The sequence below is a fragment of the Mus caroli genome, chromosome 10 (genome assembly GCF_900094665.2).
Source record: "Mus caroli chromosome 10, CAROLI_EIJ_v1.1, whole genome shotgun sequence".
Classification (NCBI taxonomy): domain Eukaryota; kingdom Metazoa; phylum Chordata; class Mammalia; order Rodentia; family Muridae; genus Mus; species Mus caroli.
In genome coordinates, this window is record NC_034579.1 from 120,213,671 (window position 1) to 120,239,534 (window position 25,864).

Consider the following 25,864-nt stretch of genomic DNA (forward strand, 5'->3'; position numbering starts at 1 on the left):
CCAGTAGTGCCAGATTATCCTCAAATACCCAGATGCTGTGGGACCAGACCAGCTCAGAAATCAGGGAGATCTATGGCGAGAAGTACCTGGCATCCTGTAAGTAAGTTCTGAGGGCCAAAGCTACATACAGCTTTAACCCCTTTAACCCTTAACCCCCTGCTAATTTTAGGAGTTCTAATGCCTCACCCTTTTCCTCAAAAAAAAAAAAAACCCATTTCCCGTTTCCTTGGGATGGTGTGCAGTTTGTGTATGGGGTCAGAAAGGAGTTCTGATCTTTCAGAACATGCTTCTCTCTTCCTTCTGATTCTCTCATGCTCTTGGGGCTATAACTGAATTCAGGGATGCGAGGCGGTATGAGATCAGCACTTTCCATGAGCTAAGATACAGGTGACCGAGTGCTCAATTCTTCCTTGAAGATTGTTTGTGGTCCTTCTGAGGAACTAGGACAGGCTGGGCTTGGGTTTCAGACACATGGATTCTCCCACATAGGGAACGGATAGTCTCCTCTATGCTGCTGTAAGACAGGAGTGGTGGGAGCTGAATGACCACCTAAATCATTCCTCATTCTGCATAGATCTGAAAATGGTAAATGAATTGGACAAGAGGTGCAACAAGGACCTGTCTTTGGTGACTGACTGCATGGAGCACGCTCTGACTGCCTGCCACCCTCGCACCCGATACTCAGCTGGCTGGGATGCTAAACTCTTCTTCATCCCCTTGAGCTACCTGCCCACCTTTCTTGTGGATGCTGTTTTCTACTGGACTTCCATGAAGCCTGAGAAAGCCCTCTGAAGTCTTTACCTATGTGCATAGTTGGGGAGATGTAGGGAGTGTAAGGGAGGGAATTCTTGGGAGGAATTAGGAGGGTTGAGGGAGGGAGTTTATTACTCTGGGGTTCTTCATTTACACACTTCATCTCATTAATTCTCCAATGATACTACTCAAGACAGATGATGACCAAAGAAATACGCAAAGAATTCTGCCAAGGGATTCAGATACAAAAGTGCTGGCTGATGTCCAAGCCCTGATCATCATGGCCTTCCTTGAGGATCCACACATATAAGGAGGTTGGGACCAGCGAGTGCCAAGCACTGCCATGTGTCCTCCTCTGAAAGAAATGCACATGCCAGGGCTAATTTAAACACCTATGCATCATGGAAGTGTCCCTTCTCTGAAATCAAAAGTGACCATGGTGTGGGATCTGAGAGGAGTCACTGATGCCCTGGAGTCAGGTTGGCAAGGCCCTTGCCACGAACTCTGGTCAAGTCAGCTTGACAGGCCGGAGGCCTGGAAGCCACTTACGAAACTCACCTCCTGGAGTCCAGTGTTCTCTTTAACCCATATACTCATACCCTATTCCCACGTTAGTCTGGTGTATGGATCCACGTGCTCTCTTTTAGTATTATCTTATAAGTGCCTTTTAAGATTGAATTCTGACATAGCTAAGCCTTCACCAGTGTTCCAATGTCCTAGAAAGTCCTTGAGCAGACCAGGGGCTTGGAATTCAGTAAGAATGTTGCCTATTCAGTGACATTCAGAATTGCCTCTGGTATTACACTATCACTTTGAATAAAAGCTAAGTCACTGCTCTACACAGGAATTTACCATCATCTAGGAAGCAGGAAGTTTGAGACCTAAGGAGGAACCAGAGTAAATACTTAGAACTATAGATAGCTGAGTTACACCCATACACACGTATTTACAATGGCCTAGGGGGAAGATGGACTATACAATAGACTAAAATAGGAACTATGGCAAGGGCATGAAGGCTTTGACCCTGGCTTCCAAGATTAAGTGGATCTTAGGTGGAGCTCTTTTTGATCCCAGTTGTTAACAATGAATTCTATCCCAGGTGGTTCATGTCAGACCTTCTGTGTTTGTATTCCTGTTTTGTGTAAGAATCCAGTAACCTCTTTGTACCTTGCCAATGTGTCACCTATCTTCCCTATTTTCTTCTGTAAAAAAAATTGATGCTCAATTTGACAAATTACATTCAGATTCTACACAATCTCTCGTGTTGGTCTGTCATTTCATCCGATGCTTTGCCCACCTTCGACTAGAGACCAGTTCCACGCAGACAAAGGGATCCAGAGGGTCTGTGGCAGGCCCTGGGTAGGAGGTTCAGTCCCTTGGGGTTAAAATCCAGCAAATGATGGAGACACCAATTTTTTTTTTTAATTCATGGCTTCTTTTTGGACTCTTTTTCTTTTTAGAGCAAAGTATGACATTATTTCCTGTATCCTGAGATTTAAACCTTGGCTTTGGAGGTTAGTGAGGTTTGGATCACAGGGGTATTGGGAATGTCCTGAGAAGAGTTTCTACAGGACAGCATGCTTCTTCTTGCTTTGTCTCAGCCCTTGCAGCAACTGAAGTAGGAACAACAACTTTCCATTCAAAACTTAACACCAACAAATAGTGCAGAAGTCTCTGCATGCAAGCCCATGAACGGAATTTACCTGTAGAACTCAGATTTACCATTCCCTTCCCTGCAGATTCACTAACTGACCATCCCTCCCTGCAGACCCACTAACTGACCATTGCTTCCCTGCAGGCTCAGGAAGTGATCATAAATTCACTACAGAATCACTAGATGAGTAACCCTTCCTGCAGACTCACTGGATGATCATCCATTGCCTGTAGAATAAGTGTCCATCCCTGTTGGGCAGTGGATGCCAGAGGAAGAAAGGGAGTGAGAAAAAACCCGAATCCCGCCAGAGTTCCCATGCTCTGGGCAGGCAGAAGCAGAAGGACTGCAGCATGCTTTCCACAAGGCCCCGGGTGGATGTCTGGCTGTGGGAAGCCACTGGACCCCAGCTCGGCAGGGGGTGAAAAGGGGGCAGTCTGAGGCAATAGGTTCTCAGTCTCGGGCATCCCACACTGGATACCACGGAATTGTTGAGAACAAATGGGGAACCCAAGGGAACAAATGGGGAACCCAAGGGGAGCAGCCCGGTGCTGAAGGGAGAAAAGAGCAGGGGAAGAGGGCACACTGGGTGGTTCCCACTCAGGTGAGACTCCTTGGTCTGGTCCATGGCTGGAGTATAGGAAGGCCTTCTGGCAGGAGGTTAGACACAGCTCAGTAGGGGAAAGCCTATCCAATCAATCAAGCATAGAGCAGAGACTGTCTATGGTTTTAGAGCTGTATTATAGAAAGGCAGGGAGAAAGAGGGAGACCAGCCATGGTCACATGGAGAGAGGGGGGAAGGGAGAAAGAGAGGAGGGCCAGAGAGTAAGAAAGGTGAGAGCTTAAGCTCCTTTTATAGTGGGCTGGACTATCTTGCTGTTGCCAGATAACTATGGGGAAAAGCATACCTGGCTATAGTCAGGTAACTGTGGGGGTGGAGTCTAACCAGAATGCCAGAAGCTTGGGATATTGTCTGTGTGACTTATAATCACAGAATTATGGAGCTGGGGGCTCTGTGGTGTCAGGCAACTGTCTCTGGGAATGTGGCTTGCTGTTCTGTCCCTTGTAGAGTTTTCTACTGGGTTGCCAGAGCAAGTCTAATTCAACCAAAATAGACTGCCTCTCACGGCCCCACACATCCCTTTTCTGCAGATTCACAATGTGACCATCCCTTTCTGCATAACTACTATGCGATCATCAATTCCCTGTAGACTCAGTAAGTGACCTTCCCTTTCCTGCAGACCCAAGTGGCCATGCCTTTCCTGCAGACCCACTAAATGACCATTCCTTCATATAAGACTCACTAACTGACCATCACAAAGAAGCACTTCTGATTTTTCCATCTGTCCTTGTCCCAAGCCACTTCTCATGTCCCCTCCCTTCATCCCACTGCCACACTCTCCAGCAGCATGCAGAGAGTGTTCCTCTCAACTCTGGTTTTCATTTTTATTTGTGGACAATATTTGCAAAAGAGCAAAGGTATTGAACTTGCCATGCCCTGAGGCCTGGCTTTGCCTGCTGCTAGGTTGGTGAATCTCAAGAGTAGGCTGAGCAGGGACAGCATGTGTGGAAGAAACAGAGACTCCTGGGCTCAGTGCAGACTTGCCCTTGGGAGGAACTTCCATAGATGCCTGACTCCTCTTCTCTAAGTAGAAACATGGAGGCTGAGGACCCACAGGAGAAACTTGTAAATAAACAATAATTTCTGGTTTAATGAAAATAGAAAATTCCAACGCTATCATGAGCCTTGTCATTCATTTTACTTATGTTAACTTTAAAGGTTTGTTGTAGAATCTTTGAGTGTATGTGTGTGTACCTGCATGTTATATGTGTGGGAGTACCCTCAGAGGTGAGAAGAAAGATGAGGGCTTCTGGTTAAAGGAAGTTTTCAGCCATAAAATAGGCATGTCAAGTATTGAATTGGGGCTGGGCAGTGATGGTGCATGCCTTTAATCCCAGCACTTGGTAGGCAGCAGAAGGCAGATATCTGAGTTCAAGGCCAGCCTGATCTACAGAGTGAGATCCAGGACAACCAGGGCTATACAGACAAACCCTGTCTCAAAAAACCCCAAAAAAGAAAAAATTTAATTTGGGCTCTCCAAAAGAGCAGGAAGTACTCTTAATGGCTGAGTCATTGCTCCAAAATGTGTATTTTATTTTATTTATTTTATTTTATTTTATTTTGAGATGTCTCACTACATAATAGGTTTACCATGATCTTGTAATCTCCAGCCCTACTGTTTTCATCATTACACAAATCACACTGTAGTAACATGTGGCAACATTTTCCCTGTCCATTTAAATTAAAATATTAGTGTAGCAGAATGCCTGTGATTGGACAGGGAAAAGGGATGCAGCACAAATAGTTGCAGGGACAGAGAGCAACTTACAGAGGGAGAAGGAAAAAGCAAGATGGAGGACTGATGGTAAGAAGATCCTGAACCAGCATGGCTTTAAATAGCCACAGGTAGATATATCATAAAGAAGAGAATAATTGGGATGACTTGTCTAATCTAGGTGGGCAGCTTTTATCATTTTCTGTTGGTTCTGAAATTATTGCATTGGCATCTTCTGAATTGAGAATTTATTGATATAAAAAAAATGTGATTGGTTCCTTATAAGCTTCATGTTTTGTTTTACTGAGTTACTGGAAGGTGGGGCCACTGACCACAGGGGTTTATGGCTGGGAAGGAACTAGCCGCTCCAGAGACAAACTAACTGGAGCTGGGCAGACTGCAATCAGTCACTGTGGGGGCTAGCTAGAGACAGAGTCGGTGGGACCACAGCAGGTCAAAGAGTTGCTAGCAGTAGCATGGAAACCCTGCTGGTTCTTTAGAAATATTTCTCTCAGATGTAACACAACAGCATCTTTGCACATAATAGCCTGTGAGGAGTTGGTCAGGAGGCTGGACTCATCTCAGTCCTCTCTGGAATATCACACTGGCTCCCCAGGGGAAGGGCAGCACCCAGGCCTGATCTACACTAAGCATGGATAGAGGCTGAAGAGCATCATGATGAGACTGAACCATGTGTAATTAGCAGGAAGTGCTCTGTAAGTTGATCCCAGAATGCCTGCAACATTTTCCTTTTCCTCCTCACTCAGGATTCTTCTTGGGAGAAGGCAGTGTACTCAGAGGGACACAGAAGGACTCAGGCTGTCACAAGAGGCTGTCTGTCTTAGTTAGGGTTTCTATTCCTGCACAAACATCATGACCAAGAAGCAAGTTGGAAAGAGTTTATTCAGCTTACACGTCCATACTGCTATTCATCACCAAGGAAGTCAGGACTGGAACTCAAGCAGGTCAGGAAGCAGGAGCTGATGCAGAGGCCATGGAGGGATGTTCCTTACTGGCTTGCTTCTCCTGGCTTGCTCAGCCTGCTCTCTTATAGAACCCAAGACTACCAGCCCAGAGATCGCACCACCCACAGGGGACCTTTCCCCCTTGATCACTAATTGAGAAAATGCCTTACAGTTGGATCTCATGGAGGCATTTCCTCAACTGAAGCTCCTTTCTCTGTGATAACTCCAGCTGTGTCAAGCTGACACAAAACTAGCCAGTACACTGTCTCACTCAATCATGCAGGAGAACTGCACTATGCCCAGTCAAGTCCCATGCCTCCAATTCTAGATCGTCAGCCATTAGAACACAATAGTCTTTCAGTTCTGATTCCCAGTAAAGACTCAGTAGGCACAGTACGTCATCAAGTCAGGAAACAGGCTTGACAGTGGGCCTGTTTCCACCTTTTGCAGCACTGACTCTAGGCTCCACCTCTCCCCTTTTTGCATGAAGAAGAAAGGGTGGGTTAAGTGGGGTACACTGCCTTTTGGGAGAAAGTGTTTTCCCTTGGACCGAACTGGACTTTTGATCCCAGGAAATTGTTCTATTTCCATCTACCTCAACAGATCAGTGCAGCCTAGAGAACAGAAGAGCTGTCTTGTTAAATATTCACAGGTTCTGACCTGGAATGGGTCCAGCCCACCCTCCCCAGGACAGGGAAGAGAAGTAGCTGGGCACTGTCATTTGGGTTGTATGAGAATCAAGAGGGATGGATGGACTGAGGGAAACTCCATGAATCAAAGAAGTGTCTCAGGCTTTCTCTTCAGTCCTGTGGCTCCTGCAACAGAGTCACATCCACTTTCCTATCCTCTCTGACTTTATCCAGAAATTCCAGGGCTGTATCTAGATCATGCTGTGTTTCAGAAGACCTAGATCCAACAAGAGGGCCCATCACTTTTAGGGTTGATATGGAAAGGACTGTAGGAGAGAGCATTGGGAAATGACCATAGAAGGAATGCTCTAGAGAACTCACTGTTGAAGGGATACAAGAACTAAGAGAAGCAATATCTGCATGTACTTTGGTCAAGAAAGCCCAGGACTACATTTTGCAAGATGCAGTTCAGTGCTAGGATTCTGAGGACCTGTAGGGTGCTAACAGCCAGATGAAGGACATCCTATTAGCTTCTGCAGACACATGTGTAGGGACAGGATTGGAGACAGAAGGACAAAGAATAGCAGCTGTACACCATTCGGGATCAGAAGCAGGAGAAGAGGAAGAGTAGACCAAATGCAGAGCAGACCCAGGGGCAGCTACCCATTGGAGGGAGAGTAGCACAGTCAAAATTGATAACCAAGGCCCAGACCTTAAGGTAGAGGTATAATCAAACCCATACTGGGCACTTCCTTATAGAAACATGGCTCTTGAGAGGGCATGACAGTCTGAATCCTTGCAGGTTGGGACAGAAAGTTGTGGAAGTGTCAGGCAAGGGAATTGTGATGTCATTCCTGAAGGAAAGCACTGGGTTTATTTTGAGCTGGAATCAGAATGTCATTCAGGCATTCCCCAGACCAGGAGCCCACTACTCTAGAGTTTCTGAACAAGGCTTCCTGAGAAAGTAAGCATGAAATCCTGGCTCAGGGGAGCCATGGGAAGTCATGGAGGTCACCACTCAAGAACTCTCTGCTCATGTCTGCTTGAATCCAGACAGCCAGGAGAAGGGCCACTTGAGAGGGAAAGTCATTTCCTGCCTGGCATCAACTCCTTAAGACATGATGTGTCTGGCTTCCTAGCCCCAACACCTTGTGTTCCTTTGAGGTCACCCTTCCATATTTGAGGCCTGCCCTTCTATCTTCTCAGGAGCTGCTGTATTAGGAGGCACCAGCTTTCCCAGTCCTCACTTGTTGTCCTGAGTCCAAATGAAGGTCACCAATTGTTTCTCATCATGTTTACGACTTGCTGGTTTGTGGTTCCAGATTGCTGATTCAGAGACACAAGGGACTTTATACCAGAAGGCTAAAGTCCTCAACGCCTACAGCATTCTGCAAGAGCAGATGCCAGGCTCATTTTGACTCCATCTCTCTCTCTCTCTCTCTCTCTCTCTCTCTCTCTCTCTCTCTCTCTCTCTCTCTCTCTCTCCTCTTCTACAAACCATGTGGCTCTACATGGTGGCACTACTGGGCCTATGGATGCTCCTGCGCTTTTTTAGAGAGAGGCAAGTGGTGGACCATCTTCAAGACAAGTATGTCTTCATCACAGGCTGTGGCTCTGGCTTTGGGAACCTGCTGGCCAGACAGCTGGACAGGAGAGGCATGAGAGTGTTGGCTGCATGTCGAAAGGAGGAGGGAGCCGAGGAGCTGAGGAGAAAGACATCTGACAGGCTGGAGACAGTGATCCTGGATGTCACCAAGACAGAGAGTATTGTGGCAGCCACTCAGTGAGTGAAGGAGCGTGTTGGGAACAGAGGTACCACTGAGATTCCTGTCTGTGTTTTTGGTGCTCTCTATGTGTGTGAAGAGAAGGCCTGTGTAGTCCCCAAAGGATTCCTGGTGGCAGTGAGTGTGGAGTTGGAGTCACTGCAGACTCTGCTCCTCTCCAGAACATCAGTCTATCCTCTTAGATCTACACCTTATTCTCCAAGGTGACCCAGGACTAATTGTTATAAATGGTTGCTTGCTAGAGGTTATACTATATGTCCACTTTCCTTCCTCAGTGCTGGCTCGCTGTCTCCTTGAGCCTGTGAAGGTGTTACGTGCACTGTTACAGTCCTGTGAGTTCATGTGAGCAGCAGTCCTGATGTGTCTGTAAGACAGTCTCCTTGGAGTCACCTATCACCTCTGGCTCTTAAAATGTTTCTGCCTCCTCATCCTCATAGATTACTGTGCCGTTTAAGACTGAGTGTGCCAGAGTCTCTTACTCTCTCCAACATTGTGCAGTTGGGTGTCTCTGTGTTAATTCTTATCTATGGCCAGACACAGTTTTGTGGATGGAGATTGATCGAGGCACTAGACTTGGAGTGCTGTTAGTAATATGCATTAAGGGTCATGTTACTGTGTGTCCCCTTAGCAGAAGGATAATATTCAGTCTTCCCGTAGAACCATGACCTATCTAGTATCAGGTTCTTGGCCACTTTAGTAGTGTTATTATGGTTTTCATCTCAGAGAGCGGTTCTTAAATCTAATGAAAAATGTATAGTTACCCCCATGACACATTGGTGCATTAAAGGCAGGTCACTGTTGTAGATCACAGGGCCTGAGCCTGTGTAATAGTAATGACTCCCTCTCTCCTCTGGGAGTGTACAGAGCATCTTCTGGCACCTGGCATGCTAAACTGTAGCAATGAAGATTTTAGTTGTGTGGAGCAGTGGATGTAGGGGGAAAAAAGGGGGGTGGGAGAGAGCCCACATCCTGCCAGAGTTCCAGTGCTCTAGGCAGGCAGATGCAGGAGGACTGCCAGATGCTTTCCATGTGGTCCCGGGTGGGCATCTGGCTGTGTGAAGTCACTAACCCCACATGGCAGAGGGTGGACAAGGAGCAGCTCCTGGTACCAGGTTCTCAGCCTCCGGCATCCCATGCTGGATACGGCAGAGTTACTGAGAACAGAATAGGGGCCCTGGGGAAGTACTCATATGGGAAGAGAGAACAGAGTAAGAGGGGGCTCTGGGTGGTTCCCACGCAGGTGAGAGTCTTTATTCCTGTCCGTGGCTGTAACATAGAAAGGCCTTCTGTCGGGAGATTAGGCATGGCTCGTGAAGAGAAAGCCTATTCCATCATTCAAGCACGGCGGGTCCTGATGAACAGAGACAGTCTATGGTTTTAGAGCTTTATTGTAGAGAGGCAGAGGGAAAGAGAGAAGGTAGAAAAAGAGAGAGACTGGCCATGGCCAAGAGGAGAGAAAGGGAAAAAGGAGAGAAAAGAAAGGCTAGAGAGTAAGAGAGGTAAAAGCTTAAGAGAGAGTAAGAAAGCTCAAACAAAGTGAGGAGGGGCCAAGCAGCCCCTCTTATAGTGGGCTTTGCTATCTTACTGTTGCTAGGTAACTGTGGGGAGGCGTCTAGCCAAAATGCCAGAAGCTTGGGACATTGTCTATGTGACTGCTAACCACATGTCTCTCCTGTGAGGGCTGTGGGGGGTGGTAACTTCTATAGGAGCCAGGAGTCCAGGAGACTTGATCGAATGCCTTCTGTCCCATGTAAGTGGAAATTACCACCCACTAAGTCCCATGGGGGGGGCGGGGGGGAGGGGAGAGGGGGCAAGACCTCAGCTCAACTGGAGACCAGGCTGTCTGTGCATAGCCCATTGCCCCACATAGTTGGGCACCAACTTGCCTTCTAGTTTGATGACATCAGATAGTATGGTCTTCAGCTACATGTCTTTACCAACAGGTTGGGAGAGCATCTAGTAGCCTTGGCCATAGCCTACAACGGAGGTTGAGAGGGAGTGTTCCATGGTTCCCTTTTAGGGGCATTAGTGACCCATTCCTGGCACTCAAGTTTTACTGTTGGCATTTGATGTCTAACTTTCCTTGTTCTATCATCCATCATATGGTGACTCCACTGAAGTTCTTTTCATATATGTATTTTAGGAAGCTTCTACAGAAGAAGGTTTCCATATGATTTTTCAAAAGCAAACAAAAACAATCTCAATGACAAATTAAAGAAGCACAAGACTTACTTTTGAGCCAAGGATGCATAAGACTTATTGAGCCAATATCTTTTTTTTTTAATCTTTCTAATTTAAAAAAAAAAAGATTTATAGCCAGGTGGTGGTGGCGCACACCTTTAATCCCAGCACTTGGGAGGCAGAGGCAGGTAGATTTCTGAGTTCAAGGCCAGCCTAGTCTACAAAGTAAGTTCCAAGACAGCCAGGACTATACAGAGAAACCCTGTGTTGAAAAAAACATGAAAAAAAAAAGATTTATTTATTTTATATATCTGAGTACACTGCTGCCATCTTCAGACACACAAGATGAGGGCATTGGATCTCATTACAGATAGTTGTGAGCCACCATGTGGTTGCTGGGATTTGTATTTTAGGAACCTCTGGAAGAGCAGTCAGTGCTCTTAACTGCTGAACCATCTCTCCATCCTGAGCCAACATTTTAACATCAACAAATACCAATCTTAATCTTAGCCAACTAGTGGCACACTCCTTCTGCACAGAAATTGAAAATGGAGACATGGTGTTTACTTGTAGCCCTCTCAGAGTGAATCCTTGAAGATCCATGACTTAAAGACCAAACAGTTGAGTGAGGGCCACCTGTGGGTGAGTGGAAAAATCTGTCCTATTGGGTATAGGCAAGGATTGTCACCTCCTTATCCTGCCCTTAGGAGTCTTAGTCAGGGTTTTTATTCTTGTGACAAAATACCATGATGAAAAAACATCTTGGGGAGGAATGCCTAGACTTCCACATCATTGTTCATCACCAATGGAACTCAGGAGAGGAACTGAAGCATGGCAGGAACTTGGAGCCAGGAGCTGATGCAGAGGCCATGGAGGGGTGCTGCTTACTGACTTACTCCCCACGGCTGGCTCAGTCTATTTCTTATGGAACCCAGGACCAGTGTCCCATGGGTAGCATCAGTCAGAGTGAACTGTGCCCTTCTTTATTGCTCACTATTTCAGAAAATACCTTACAGCTGGGTTTCAAGGAGGCATTTGCTCAGCTGAGGCTCCTTCCTATCTGATAACTCTACCTTCTGTCATAATGTCACTAAATCAGCCAGTACAACTGGACCCTTGATAACGTTACACACAAATACATCACTAGTAAGCCACAACAGATTTATTCTTATTACCCCCAAAATTTCACATTAAACACATAAATACTTTAAAAGTCCACACTTTACAAGTCAAACACATTAATTTTTTCAGACACTTTAAAATATCCAATATCTCTAAAGATCCAATATCACTTTAAAGGATTAAAGTCTTTCAGCTATGAGCTTCTATAATAATTTGAATTAAAATGAACACATTTTTACTTCAAGAGAGAAGAACCAGACTGTAGTCACAACCAACCAAGGCAAAACCAAACACCAGCTCGTAACAACACAATGTCGACTGTCAGAGATAAAGGGCTTAGGTCACTTCTCCAGCTCTCAGGCACACAGCTTGTCTTCAAGGCTTCAGCTGGCTCCACTCCACTGCTGCTGCTGTTTCTGGTGGTCATTCCATGTTATTGGCACCCCCAAAACTGCTGGGGAACCTTGCTGCAACTGGGATGCACTGTCACCATAGCCTGTCATAGGCTGTCTTCCTGGGCCTCAACTTCTTTGCATGACTCCTCCAGTCCTGACCTTCAACTGCCACTGAGGCTGCACCTTCACCAATGACCTCTTGTAACCTCTCACAGTGTGAGGCATCAACAACTCTCCATGACCCCTTCAAAGCTAGTATCACCTGGTTGACTCTTACATATGACCAAACGTGGCTGTTAGCATGTGTTACAACCTTGGCCACTTCTGGAACTCAGCTTCTCTGTGTATTCAGAAAACACTTTTCAGATTTTTTCAACCTCAGTAATGCTGGTCTCCTTTGAATCACTATTAATTGTTTAGCTCCAGTTGACCAGCACCAATTGTCCCACTATCTCAAGTGTTTCACTTCAATGTTGCTACTCTCTCGTGAATCGTGGCTGACTCTTCAGCCCCAGGTGACCAGAACAGCAGAATTTTGACTCAAAATTGCCATATTCCTGAGAGAATCTTCCTAGTTACTAAAGACAATCCCACTGAAGTCATAGTAGTCAATGGCTTTGTAGCCCAAAGTTCCAAAGCCTTCTACAATCCTACTAAAAACATGGTTAGATCCATCACCCCAATACCTAACAGTACTGGTACCAACTTGTATTAGTTAGGGTTACTGTTGGTGCAATGAATCACCATGACCAAAAAGCAAGCTGGTGAGGAAAGGGGTTACTCAGTTTATAATTCCAAATTGCTGTTGACCACCAGAGGAAATGAGGACAGAGTCTCAAACAGAACAGGAACCTCTAGGCAGGAACTGATGCAGAGGCTGGAAGGGGTGCTGCTTACTGGCTTGCTTTCCATGGCTTACTCACCCAAGTTTATTGAACCCATAGACCATCAGTCCAGAGGTGGCACCACCCATAGTGGGCTGGGTCATTCCCTATTGATCACTAATTGACAAAATACCTAATAATGTAATCTCCTTTAGCTATTTCCTCAACCGAGGCTTCATCCTGTCTGATGACTCTAGCTTATGCCAAGTTGCCACAAACTAACCATTTTATTGTGTTTTGTTAGAGTCTGTGGAGATCAATATTGATTTCCATCAATATAGATGTTGATCAATATTGATCTCAAGGCCAGCTTCATCAGAGCCAAAAACCCCAGCACTGTTTTTCAAAACCTCCCCCCACCCCCGCCCCCGCCATCAAGTTCTCAATTTGTGGCTTCTCAATGAAAATTTCACTCACAGATTAATTTTACCATTTCTGTCTTTTCTCCTTTATATTTTTCTCTGTTTGCTCTTTCTCTTTCCTTATTAGTGTTGGGAGTGACCCTTTTTGAATGTTAACTGCCTTGTCAGCCATAAGTGCTTACTTACAAAGTCTTGGCCTTATGGAAAAGTACTAATTTAGTTGAGATTTCTGTGGGAAAAAGTTGAGGCCTCTGTGGGAAAGTATTACCCCCAGTTAAGAACAAATAGCTATAGATCTTGTGGACAGGTACCTAGCAACCCATTCTGTCCTGTTTCTCCTACTGAACTTTTTACCTAGCCAATATCCTGCTTTTGGGAACAGGTGCGTTCCCCAGAAACAAAGCGATTCTGTGTCATCCCCCTCCCCATATCCTGCTTCTGTGGGCATAAAACCTGCCTGGGAAAAATAAAATTTGACAGCTTGATCAATCAGACTTGCTGTCCATCCTTTGTGTTTCTCGCCTCCCCACCCCCATTCTCTCCACAGGTGTTCCTCAGACCCTGTTCATATTAGAATAATAAGGAATAATAGCCATTGCTTATTACTACATTGTGTGGCCATTTGTAAGGAGAAGGCAGTAGTGTGTAAACTGCTCATAGTACTCTGAAGATACAGGTTCACTCTCTGTGAAGATATGCCTTGACCACAGTAACTCTTATAGAGGAAAGTATTTCATTAAAGCTGCCTTACGTGCAGTGGTTTAGTCCATTATCATCATACCAGGAAGTGGGGGTTGGGGTATAGGCAGACATAGTGCTAGAGAAGCAACTGAGAACTCTACATCCAGATCCACAGGTGGAAGGAACAGGAAGACTCTGGGATAGCCCACTCCCAGTGAATAACAAAATCTAACAAGACCACACCCACTCCAACAAGGCCTCATGACCTTGAACCAATGTCCGCCATTCTGCTTCAAAACACTACAACAAATAAAAGAGTAAAATTTCTGCAAGGCTGGCATTTGAGATGGGAGAGGCAGGTAAGAGGAAGGGTTGCTATGTAGAAATAGGAAGCATGATGGGCAGAAGGACAAAGGACAAGTGGTGAGCACATGGACAGGCTGACAAAGATAGAGATCAGAGTCAGAATCAGAGATGTGCAGTGAAACAGAAGGATAAACCAGGGCAGAGCCAAACTATGGGGGAGGATGGGTGACTGGATGGGGATGTGATAATTGTATAACATCCAAAGGAAGCAAATACAAAGAGAAAGAAAAAGAGAGAGAGAGAGAGAGAGAGAGAGAGAGAGAGAGAGAGAGAGAGAGAGAGTAGATAGAGAGAGAACATTGTATGAGATATCCATTACAGTCAGGAAAACAGGAGCAAAGAGAAGTAAATAACAAAGACTAGAACCTGACAAGGTGGCACATGTTGATAATGCTAGCACTTGGGAATGATAAGCAGAAGGAACAGGAAGCCAGAGAATTAAAAAGGGATATGAGACAAGAGAGAAACTTGCATAAAATACTGGCCACAGTCGTCAGGGAAACTAGAGAGCCTGGTAAGACAGTACCAGGCAACCACAGAGAGTCTTTGACTAAAGATCAATGTGCTTACTGTAAAGAAAAAGACACTGGGCGAGAGACTGCCCCAAGAAGAAGAAGAGGGGCAACAGTGGCTCTCTGAAGCTAGAAAAGAGACTGTTTCATATTCCCCCACTGACCACTTCAAGACAAGTTAGAGAGTTCCTGGGCACTGCGGGCTTTTGCAGACTGTGGATTCCAGGTTTTGCTGAGTTAGTGGCCCCACTTTACCCCCTCACAAGAGATCAACAGCCTTTCATATGAGGTTCAATGCCATTAAGACTGCCCTAACGTCAGCTCCAGCTTTGGGGCCCCCAGATATAACTAAGCCCTTCCATCTATTTGTGGCTGAGAACAAAGGTATTGCCAAAGGGGTTCTTACTCAGAGATTGGGGCCCTGGAAAAGACCTGTGGCATACTTATCAAAAAATTTAGACCCTGTGGCTGCAGGATGGCCTTCTTGTCTGCGAATAGTGGCTGCTGTGATGTTACTGGTCAATGACACAGATAAATTGACTCTGGGGCAGAACTTGGTGATCTCGGTGCCATATGCCCTAGAAAGTGTAGTTCATCAGCCCTCTGACCGATGGCTGACTAACACTCGCATGACACATTACCAGACTCTGTTGCTCAACTCCAATAGAGTCACTTTTGCTCCCTGTCCCCTTCCCCACCCCCGCCCCCCGCAAGCCTAAACCCAGCTACCCTACTCACAGACCCAGACTTGGAGTCCCCTGTTCATGACTGTCACCACATCTTTATGGCACATGGTGGCATAAAGATCTGACAGACCAGCCACTAGAGGGAGCAGCCATTACCTGGTTCACAGACAGGAGCAACTATCTAGAAGAAGGGAAGAGACATCCTGGAGCAGCTGTGGTAGACAAACACCAAGTTATCTGCCAGAGGACACATCCGCCCCAAAGGTGGAACTGATCTCCCTCAGTAAGGCCTTGGAATTCAGAAAAGGAAAAAGACTCCACATCTACACGGATAGCAAATTCCAGTTACCAGTTCAACAAAAATAAGAGACTATGGTACACCTCCGGGAGAAAGAAAATCCTGTCACAAAGACAAGCAGAGGCTATGATCAAACAGATGCACAAGTGGACTCATTTAGGGGTAAGCAAGCTCATCCAGACATTCTCCAAGTATCATGTACCAGGTTTAAAACACCTTGTGGAGCAGATGGTGCACAAGTGTGTGCCCTGCCAAAAAGTCAATGTCTGCCATGTCACAGTGGATCCAGGGAAGAGGTACCAGGGAGACAGACCTAGAATCTACTGGCAGGTAGACTTTACTGAGGAAAATATGAATATAAATACCTTCTGGCTTTTATGGATACATTCTCAAAATGAGTAGAAGCTTTTCCCTGTAAAAATGAGACTGCTCAGATGGTCATCAAGAAGATTATTAAAGAAAATTTTTGCAAGGTTTGGAGTGCCAAAAGCAATAGTGTCAGATAATGGCCCTGCCTTTGTTGCCCAGGTAAGTCAGGGGGTGGTCAAGTATTTAGAGGTCAAATGGAAATTACATTGTGTGTACAGACCTCAGAGCTCAGAACAGGTAGAAAGGATGAATAGAACCCTAAAAGAGACCTTGATAAAATTAACCATGGAGACTGGCACAGACTGGGTGGTGCTCCTCACCCTCGCCCTATTTAGAGCCAGAAATACTTCCTCTCGATTCAGTCTTACCCCTTTTGAGATCCTTTATGGGGCTCCTGCACCCCTCACTGTCTTAAATGATATGATTGAATCCACATGTTGTAATAATGATCTGTATGCTAGGTTAAAAGGCTTGCAGGTGGTGCAGAATGAAGCCTGGTCACAACTGGCTGCAGCAAATGAGCCGGGTAACCCAAAGACATCTCACAAGTTCCAGGTCTGAGATCTGATCTACGTGCACCTGCATCATACCCAGACCCTCGAGCCTCACTGGAAGAGTCCCTACCTAGTCCTGCTTACTACCCCTTCTTATCCTGTTTCTGCTCCTAACCTTTGGCCCATGCATCCTTAATTGCTTAAGTACAGTACAAGTTTTGATGCTCAGAAAATAATATCAGCAGCTGCAACAAAGTGAGACATCATTTCAGAATTGAAATGCACCAGAGAAAAAGAGGTGAATATAGAATCCAAAATAAATTCAAGACCACCTAGCCCCTCCCCCATCTGAAGGGACTTTCCAAACTATATAGTTTTAGCAGTCAAAATGACCAGACCAAGTCTACAGCTGCCAAAACAAGATTAGCTGTTCTCAGAAAAATAACTGTAATGAAAATAACAGTTCTCAGAAAAATTCTCCTGTCCCACCTCGCACTAAATTCTGAAAATAAACCATAAGGCAGGCAGAGTGAGTCACTAGGCCAAAGGTAGTCACCCCATGCAAACCAACCAATGCCTGAAGGGGTTACTTGCTACACAAATGAGGATAAGCCAGCTAGCCCTGTTGCCTAAATCTGCCCCTTACAAGGCATAAAGAGTGTGTTCTTTGTTTGTTCGGGGTCTCTTCTCTTGCCTGCATGCTGAGGGAGGGTCCCCAACACGTTGGATCAAAAAAAAAAAAAAAAGAACTCTTGTGGTTTGCAGCTATGTTGGCCTCTCTGGTCTTTGTGAGTAAGGGTCTTTTAGTCGGACACCAACAGCATCAACTTGTAAGTCACAAACATATTTTTGTGGTCTCCAGATTAACAAAGGTGCACCATGTTTTCACCATCTGTTCTTAAACTTACAGAGTGAGAAGGGACTGTGAGCCAGCAGTCTCAGGCATGTGTTCCCCAGACCTGTTGATACCTTGCTCTTGTTCATTGCTTCCTATTCTCCAGTAACCACGTGTCACAGTGTGCTTACCTAGTTGAGTGTGCATTTCATCCATAATTAAACCTGTGTTGTGTGACTCTCTCATTCCACTGTCCCCAGGACTCTGGGGCCTGGTCAACAACGCTGGCATCTCCGTCCCCTCGGGTCCCAGTCAGTGGATGAACAAACAGAACTTTGCAAGTGTACTGGATGTGAACCTGTTGGGCATGATGTGACTCTGAGCATGCTGCCCTTAGTGAGGAAGGCGAGGGGCCGTGTGGTCAACGTCTCCAGTGTCTTTGGCCGAGTGTCACTTGGTGGTAGTGGTGGTTACTGCATCTCCAAGTATGGTATAGAGGCCTTCTCAGACTCCCTTAGGTACTGGAAGGGAAGGGGTCCCCCAGGGGAGTTTTGGGAGGGTTTTTGTTTATTCACACTCTTTAAGTCCCCATCATAGGGAGGACACTTCAATTCTGCATCTCTCACACCTTTAACTCATTGAATCATTCACTGGGCAGCAACTTTTCATGTCTCTAGAAGTGGGCATGACTGAGACATGAGTTGAGTTCATTTTGTTCTGTTACAGAAGAAGAAGGGTATTTTGGGATATTACTCAGATAGGATTGGAAATATGAATTTTGGGGGTGAAGAATGTAGACCCCTGATATCTATATACTGAGCATGTTTTTGAGTTGGGGTGAATATCTCTTTCAGTTCCACAGATAGATACTAGACCCCATTTCGAGTCCACAATAAATACATTCTAGCATAACTTATGTGCTTCTATCATGACCTAAAAACTATGGCAAATAAGAGAATGAGAGAGGAGACAGAGAAGAACTCTGACTTCCTTGAGATTGCCATGGCCAGTCAGCTCTGTTGACCATGCTGGCCATCAGATTTGTTGAGGGTCCTGCATGAGGATTAGAGTACATGAGAGTAAACATGAGATCCTGGAACCTGTATGTGTAGGTGATTCTCCTTGGAGAATGGGAAGGCCAGATATGGATGGAGGGTGGTCACCAGGTGGGCAGAGGTAGACTTGTGGTGAACTGGAGGGTGCAGAATACTATTTATTTTGTGGTGTTGGCAATGCAACCCTTCCAAGCCATGGAACCAGGGCAGCCATCAGGGGCAGGGAGCAGGTAGGCTGACAATGTGAAAGAGTTGGATGTAGGAGGTTGATCTCTAAAGAAACCTACAGGAAGAAAGTGGGGGTTGTCCTGAGAGCCTCCTGGAACAGATGTGGGGTAGATGGAGACTTACTATACTATTGAAGTAGAGGTGGCTTGGAGAAGGACTAGGATCTTTTGCATCTGTCCTACTTGGAGAAAGATGTTACACAGTGCCATAGACCAGAATGTCTAGTTTTAGGGCAGTGAGCTACACACAACAAATACTTAGTGTAAAATACAAGAACACAGAGCCGATGCCTTTATCAGAAGATTCTTCTCCATTTCCTGCACATCCCAGATTCAAAGTATGTGGCCTTTCCTCACCACAGACTCCTGTTCGCATGCTACTGTACTCTTATTAAAGTGTTCTCACTGAAAGATCTCTGAAGTCCTTGANATCTGTCTGTCTTGCAGGAGGGAGCTCTCCTACTTTGGGGTGAAGGTGGCTATTATAGAGCCTGGCTTCTTCCTGACTGGTGTGACCAGTAGTGCCAGATTATCCTCAAATATCCAGATGCTGTGGGACCAGACCAGCTCAGAAATCAGGGAGATCTATGGAGAGAAATATCTGGCATCCTGTAAGTGACCTCTGAGGGCCGAAGCTACATACAATCCCAAACCCTTAACCCTAATTTTAGCAGTTCTAATGCCTCACCCTTTTCCTCAAAGAACCCATTTCCCATTTCCTTGGGATGGTGGGCAGTTTGTGTATGGGGTCAGAAAGGAGTTCTTGTCTTTCAGAACATGCTTCTCTCTTCCTTCTGATTCTCTCATGTTCTTGGGGCTGTAACTGAATTCAGGGATGGGAGGCGGTATGGGACCAGCACTCTCTATAAGCTAAGATGGGTGACAGAGTGCACAATATTCCTTGAAGAATGTTTGTGGTCCTTCTGGGGAACTAGGACAGGCTAGGCTTGGGTTTTAGACACGTGGACTCTCCCACATAGAAAACGGAAGTTCTCCTCTATGCTGGTATGAGACAGGCGTGGTGGGAGCTGAATGACCACCTGAATCATTCCTCATTCTACATAGATCTGAAAAGGCTAAACAAATTGGACAAGAGGTGCAACAAGGACCTGTCTTTGGTGACTGACTGCATGGAGCACGCTCTGACTGCCTGTCACCCTCGCACCCGATACTTAGCTGGCTGGGATGCTAAGCTCTTCTTCATCCCCTTGAGCTACCTGCCCACCTTTCTTGTGGATGCTCTTCTATACTGGACTTCTCGAAAACCTGACAAAGCCCTGTGAAGGCTAGATCCTTTTGTGTCATTGGGTCAATAGAAGTGCTGTGTGAGGGTGCAGAGCCTCAGGAGGAGGAAGATTCCTGTTCTCAGCACACATGTGCTGTGCATAGGTGCCTGGCTTTTCCTTCCTCTGTATAACATGGGGGACATGGGACCACAGGAATCTGCTACGCTTAAATGATCATTACCATTGTTGGTGAAAGAAAAAAAACGACCTCCCCTGTCTCGGGTTTATCCATTTTACTCATTATTTTTTAAACTTCTCTTTTCTATCTATCTGTATACACATATTTCTGTAATCCATGTGTGTAGAGTACCCATAGAGGCCAGATCATTGTGTCCCCTAGAACTGGGAGTTACAGGTAGTTGTGAGCTACCTAACCTTGGCATGGGCAACAAAATCTGGGTCATCTAGTAAATAAGCAAGTTCTGTCACCAGCTGTCAATGATCTAGACTCTTTATTATGATTTACGTTAATTAACAAGTTAACCTGAGGCTGGATCTCATTTGTCACACAGGTACCTTCTGAATCTCTGGCCTTGTTACAATTCATTCGCCTTAGGTCTGAAACCCTGATTAGTGGAGGTAAGGGAATAGAGAAAGGACAGACACACAGAAACATGTACAGAAAAGCTGGCATCCAGTGGCTTGTGTGAGCACTGAGTGTCCTCAGCTCCCTCCCCTGCAACCTCAGCTCCTTTATCATAAACAGCAAGGGGGAGGGGCCGGCTAGTCCTGTCTGAAGGCAGCTGTCTCAGGCTGGAAACCTCTAGAAGGGGGAAGCTGCAGTTGCCAGTGTTTACACACTGTCAATCATCTACAAACACCTGAACTTGGGCCAGTAGAAGAGGGCTTTGTCAGTTCTGAGCCTGACCCAGATAGAGAAAAGCTTTGCCAGTTCGTGGTGCCTGGTCAACAGGACACATTCACCCAGGAATACACTCATGCAGGGCTTCTTCTGCCTCTTTGGTCCCCTGTTTTCAGGGGTGTATTTGACTCTTTGATACCAGTTTAACATAAACAAGGTGACTTTCTGCTACAATAAGATCACTTTTTTTCTCTTATTTTAAATTTGTTTTTGTACAATCATACGTGTGTGCGCGTGCACACACGCATGCACACACACTCATATCCTCCTGCCTCTTATCCCCTACCCCCTCCACCTAACCTCTTGTCTTCTGAACAAATCCGTAGTCTATTTTCCTGTCCTGTATGTCCTTCTGTCCCACTGCATTACTTAGGGCTGCCTGTATCAGCATGGATGGGGAGTTATTTACTTGAGCAAGGGTAACTTATCAGTCACTACTCAGTTGAGGAATTTGCCTCCCCCTCCCCCAGTACCCATGAGGTGCCTGTAGTTCTTCAGGGAGGGGTGTGGTCTTATGAGCCAACACCCCCACCCCCTCACACCAGTGATAGGACAAACTAATGACATCACTTTTGTATACAACACTCTTCCTCATCCAGATCACAGGAATCCAGCTGGCTTTATTGCTATCCAAGAGATTGCACTTCCTTCAGTAAATTCTCCCCCATACATAGCACTCTGTGCCCTGCCCCTGACCTACCTGACCATCTTCTTACAACTCATAGAACCTTAGGGGTGTTGATTCTCCTATATCTAGGGCATGTTGATGGAGAACACCAAAGCAGGAGTGCTTCTCTCCTGTGCCCACACTGAGACCCTAGACCCCTCAGGCTTTGAGGGTCTGAATGTAGCAGACTCTATTGCATAAGGACTGTAAAGATAGGAAGGTGTCATGCAACTCACTCAGACTTAGCCCTACCTGCTGGAGAGGTGTTAGTTTGGTATACATCCTGGACAGACACTATCCTTCAAGAGATCTAAAGAGGAGCCAGCGTGTCAGTTCACATGACTGTCCATGGGCACAGGATGCCACTTCCCACAACAATGTGGGGGATGGGGAGGGCAGGGGATGAAGACTCACGAGAAGTTAGGGGAGAGAAAGAACAGAGTAAGCCAGGGTCCATAGCACTGGACAAGTTTTAGTTTGCTATCACAGGGTCAAAGGGTGCTCAAAGAAGAGATGGACTCCATGCAAGTTCTCTGCGGAAACCAGAGACCCAGCCATATGCTTGCCCTAGTGAGATGGAGGGAGAAGACTGGTGTGAACCTCCCAGCTTTACCTTCAAGGCTGATTATTAGGTATCAGTGAGGAGCTGACTCCGCCCAGAGCTGGAGTTTTCAATCCCCAAGGTGGGGCCTTTCCCAGGTCCTCCTCTGCCTCCTGTCCCTCCTCCTCCTACTGTTCCTCCTCTTGTTCTGCCTCCTCCTGCTCCTCTTCCTGCTGCTCCTCCTCTTGTCCCTCCTCCTCCTCCTGCTGCTCCTCCTTCTCCTCTACTTCCTCCTGTCCCTCCTCCTGCTCCTCCTTTTCCTGTTCCTCCTCCTCCTGCTGCTCCTCCTCTTCAGCCTCTTTCTGCACCTCTCTACCTCTTGCTCCTGCTCTTCCTCCTCCTTCTCTGGCCTTGTTCCTCCTCCTAATGCTGCTTCACCCCCACACCCTGCTCCAACACATCACCAGCCTCCTGCTGCTCTTCTCCCTCTGGCTCCTGTCCAGACTTCCGCTTCTGCAGTAGTTGCCTGGACTCTCTTTCACTGTCTTATTTCAGCAATGAAGCAGGGGTAAGAAAATTGTCTGCAGCCAACGGGGCCTAATAATTCTCATCCTTGCCCACATCTAGCTAACAGAAGACCCAAGGGTTCCTGGGCTAGATGAATGGCAGATTCCATTTCCCCAGTGACTCCTTGTTCCTTCACCTGTGAATTCCCCAGGCCCACCCATTCAGTATCATTTCCTGCTTCTCACACCTACTGTCCTTTCTTTACTAACCCTGACAGTGATGGGAAGGAACTCTTGTTGGATCAAGGTCTTCTGGAAAACAGCAGGATCTAGATAGGGTCCTGGAATTTTTGGGTAAAATCAGAGAGAATCGGAAAGTGGATGTGACTCTGTTGCAGGAGCCACAGTGCTGAAGAGAAAGTCTCAGGACACCTCGCTGATTCATGGAGGTTCCCTCAGTCCATCCATCTCTCCTGAGATTCTCACACAAGCCAAAGGACAGTGCCCAGCTGCTCCTCTTCCCTGCCCTGAGGAGGGTGGGCTGATCCCACTCCAGGCCTGACTTTGTGAGTGTCCAATGTTGCAGCTCTTCTGATCTCTGGGCTGCTCTGATCTGCTGAGGTAGATGGGAACTAAGCCATCTCCTGGGATCAGGAGTCCAGCTCAGCCCAAAGGGAAGCACTTTCTCCCAAAATGCAGTGTACCCCACCTTTCTTCCTTTCTTCCTCATGCAGGAAGGGATGGAGTCTAGAGTGAGTGCTGCCTAGGGTGGAAACAGGCCCATTGTCAAGCCTGTTTCTCTATTTGACCACATGCAGCCCCTACTCATCTTAACTGGGGTCCCAGAAATGAGCACATTTGTGCTCTCATAGCTGAAGGTCTACACTAGTGGCTCTCAACCTTCCTAACACTGTGGCCCTTTAATACAGTTCCTCGTGTTATGGTGACCCCCAACCATAAAATTATTTTTTTACTGCTACTTCATAACTGTAATTTTGCTATTTTTGTAATTATGTACATAGCTGTAAAATGAATCATAACGTAACTATCTGTGTTTTCCAGCGGTCTTAGGCTACCCCTGGGAAAGGGTCATTCTATCCCTAGGGGCAGTCGAGACCCACAGGTTGTGAACCACAAAACATCTCACAGAGGGCCACAAGAACAAAGGGAATAAATAATGTTGCCACAGACTAACCTCTTTTGTGTCTCCTATCTTCGTGGAATGGGTTTCTGGTTGCAGGTGGGCAAAAAGTCGGCAAGAATTGACAGACACAGACACGAGAGAGTGTGTTGGATCTGAATGTATTGTCCCAATGAACACCAGACTTTTTTATACAGAAGAAAAACAAAAAACCAGGTGAACACATCCACCAAGTTACAGTGACACAAAACAAAAGGAATGCGTACATCAAAAGATGACGGGGACCATGCCGCATTTACCACTTGATTAAAAAGATCAGCTTAACACCGGAGCCAGGTGAATGCTCTGATGCAATGCTAGTCTATTGTTAAACCCACCACCAGGGGTTCTTTAGTAAATACCTGATTATGCTATTCCTCTGGGCCTAGAGAAGAAACCTGTGTTTGAGTGTGACTTGGCTATTGTCCTAAGTAATCATTATGCAGACTAGCCCAGAGCTTTTTTAGCTCTGTTCTTTGTAATGCCTGATTACTTTCACTGTTTCTACTAGAAGTGAATCTGAAGGTTACTGAATAGGTAACTTTCTTAACTGAATTCCAAGCTCACCATTGGCTCCAAGGATTTTCTAGGAACCATTGGAACACTGGTGGAGGCTTAGCTATGTCAAAAATCAATCCTTAAAGGCACTTATAATAAAACTATACTGAAAGAGAGCACATGGATACATACACCAGACTAACACGGGGATAGGGTTTGAGTATACGGGCTATTGGAATGCCAAAGTTCCAGGAGGCATAGTTTCCTTGAAACTCTTAGCCTCGTGAATGCTTCCAGGCCTTTCAGCCTGTCAAGCAGACTTCATTGGAATGGGCGTAGCATAAGGTAGCTTATTGTAGCAGCTGAGGAGGAGGAGAGGGAGGAGGAGGAAAGGAAAGAGAAGGAGGAGGAGGAAGAGGATATGAAGATGTCTGAGTGAGAAAACTACTGACTGCTCAAGAATAAAAACCTGACTGCAGGGCTGGTGAGATGGCTCAGCAGTTAAGAGCACGGACTGCTCTTCCAGAGGTCCTGAGTTCAAATCCCAGCAACCACATGGTGGCTCACAACCATCTGTAATGGGATCTGATGCCCTCTTCTGCTGTGTCTGAAGACAGCTACAGTGTACTTATATAATAAATAAATAAATAAATCTTAAAAAAAAAAACAAACAACCTGACTGCAATCTCCAGATTAGAGAAACTAAGAACTATTGTTCCTGCTCTTTTTAATCTGGTGGGGTGGGGATGAGCAGACTTTGGGGGCTCACTAGTCAGGCAGCATACACTACTGGTGAGCACTAATCTAATGAGAGACACTGTCTCAAACACAAGCATATGAACAAATAGCCAGGCAGTGGTAGCGAGATAATAGCACACGAGGTGGTGGAGGTGCACACCTTTAATCCCAGCACTCAGGAGGCAGAGGCAGGTAGATCTCTGTGAGTTTGAGGCCAGCCTAATCTATACAGTGAGTTCCAGGACACCCAGGGCTGCACAGAGAAACCCTGTCTCAAAAAACCCAAAACACACACACACACACAAAACTCACAAATCATAAGCTAAGTTGGGTGTGGTGATATATATCAGTAATGCCAGCCACCCAGAGGCTGGGGCAGGAGGACAAGAAAGTCAAGGTCAGCCAAACTCATAAACCCAGACTCTGTCTCAAACCCAAAACAAGTAAAATGTTAAAATGAACAAAATGAAAGGCTCTGTAACACAGGGTGTCAATTTTTATGTTTTTCCTATGTAAAAGTACCTTTTACTTGCCTGTTGTAATTGTCATCTCCAAGGCTTACTGCCTCCGTCTGCTAACCTAGGCTGTCCTGGAAACTGCTACAATGTTCCCAACCTCTGATACTTTCTAAACTCTGGCTGACTGGTTCAACTCAGCTGTTCTGGCTCAAACCCCTCTCTAAACTGACTGATTCTGAAAGAGTAAAACGTAAAAACAAAATTCTAGGCCTTTGGGCTCAGGCTTGGGAGTGGGGCCTTTGTGGCTCAGTGCTCCGAGGTGTGCTGGTCATAAAACAGATAGTGACATTCCTTCCTCCACCCACCCGCTTCCTGGGTTCAAAGAGTGTTCATTCAAAGAAAGTCACCCTGACCAATACCGGAACCTGCAATGCAAATGTGCTATTGTTAGGGGCTCTTAGATTGTTAGGGGCTCTTAGAAACTGTCTTGAGAATTACCAGGTATTCCTTGTGACACTTGTGACTTTGCACTTCCTTGTGACT

The 25,864-nt window shown here is 46.1% G+C and overlaps 2 protein-coding genes across 2 annotated transcripts in view; both read left to right on the forward strand.

Annotated features, from left to right (window-relative positions):
• LOC110302772 (retinol dehydrogenase 16-like) overlaps positions 1 to 1,337 on the forward strand; it is an 11,342-nt gene extending 10,005 nt beyond the window's left edge. The window contains exons 4-5 of the mRNA XM_021173509.2: positions 5 to 96; positions 575 to 1,337. Of these exons, the coding sequence (XP_021029168.1) occupies positions 5 to 96; positions 575 to 792 (310 nt within the window). The 3' untranslated portion in view covers positions 793 to 1,337. The remainder of the gene's footprint in view (positions 1 to 4; positions 97 to 574) is intronic.
• A 6,377-nt stretch (positions 1,338 to 7,714) lies between these two features.
• LOC110303348 (retinol dehydrogenase 16-like) lies at positions 7,715 to 20,302 on the forward strand. Its single transcript, XM_029482681.1, has 4 exons — positions 7,715 to 8,117; positions 17,564 to 17,821; positions 19,033 to 19,196; positions 19,651 to 20,302. Exons 1-4 carry the CDS (start codon positions 7,834 to 7,836, stop codon positions 19,866 to 19,868), a joined length of 924 nt encoding a protein of 307 aa, XP_029338541.1. The 5' UTR covers positions 7,715 to 7,833; the 3' UTR covers positions 19,869 to 20,302.
• The last annotated feature ends 5,562 nt before the right edge of the window (positions 20,303 to 25,864 follow it).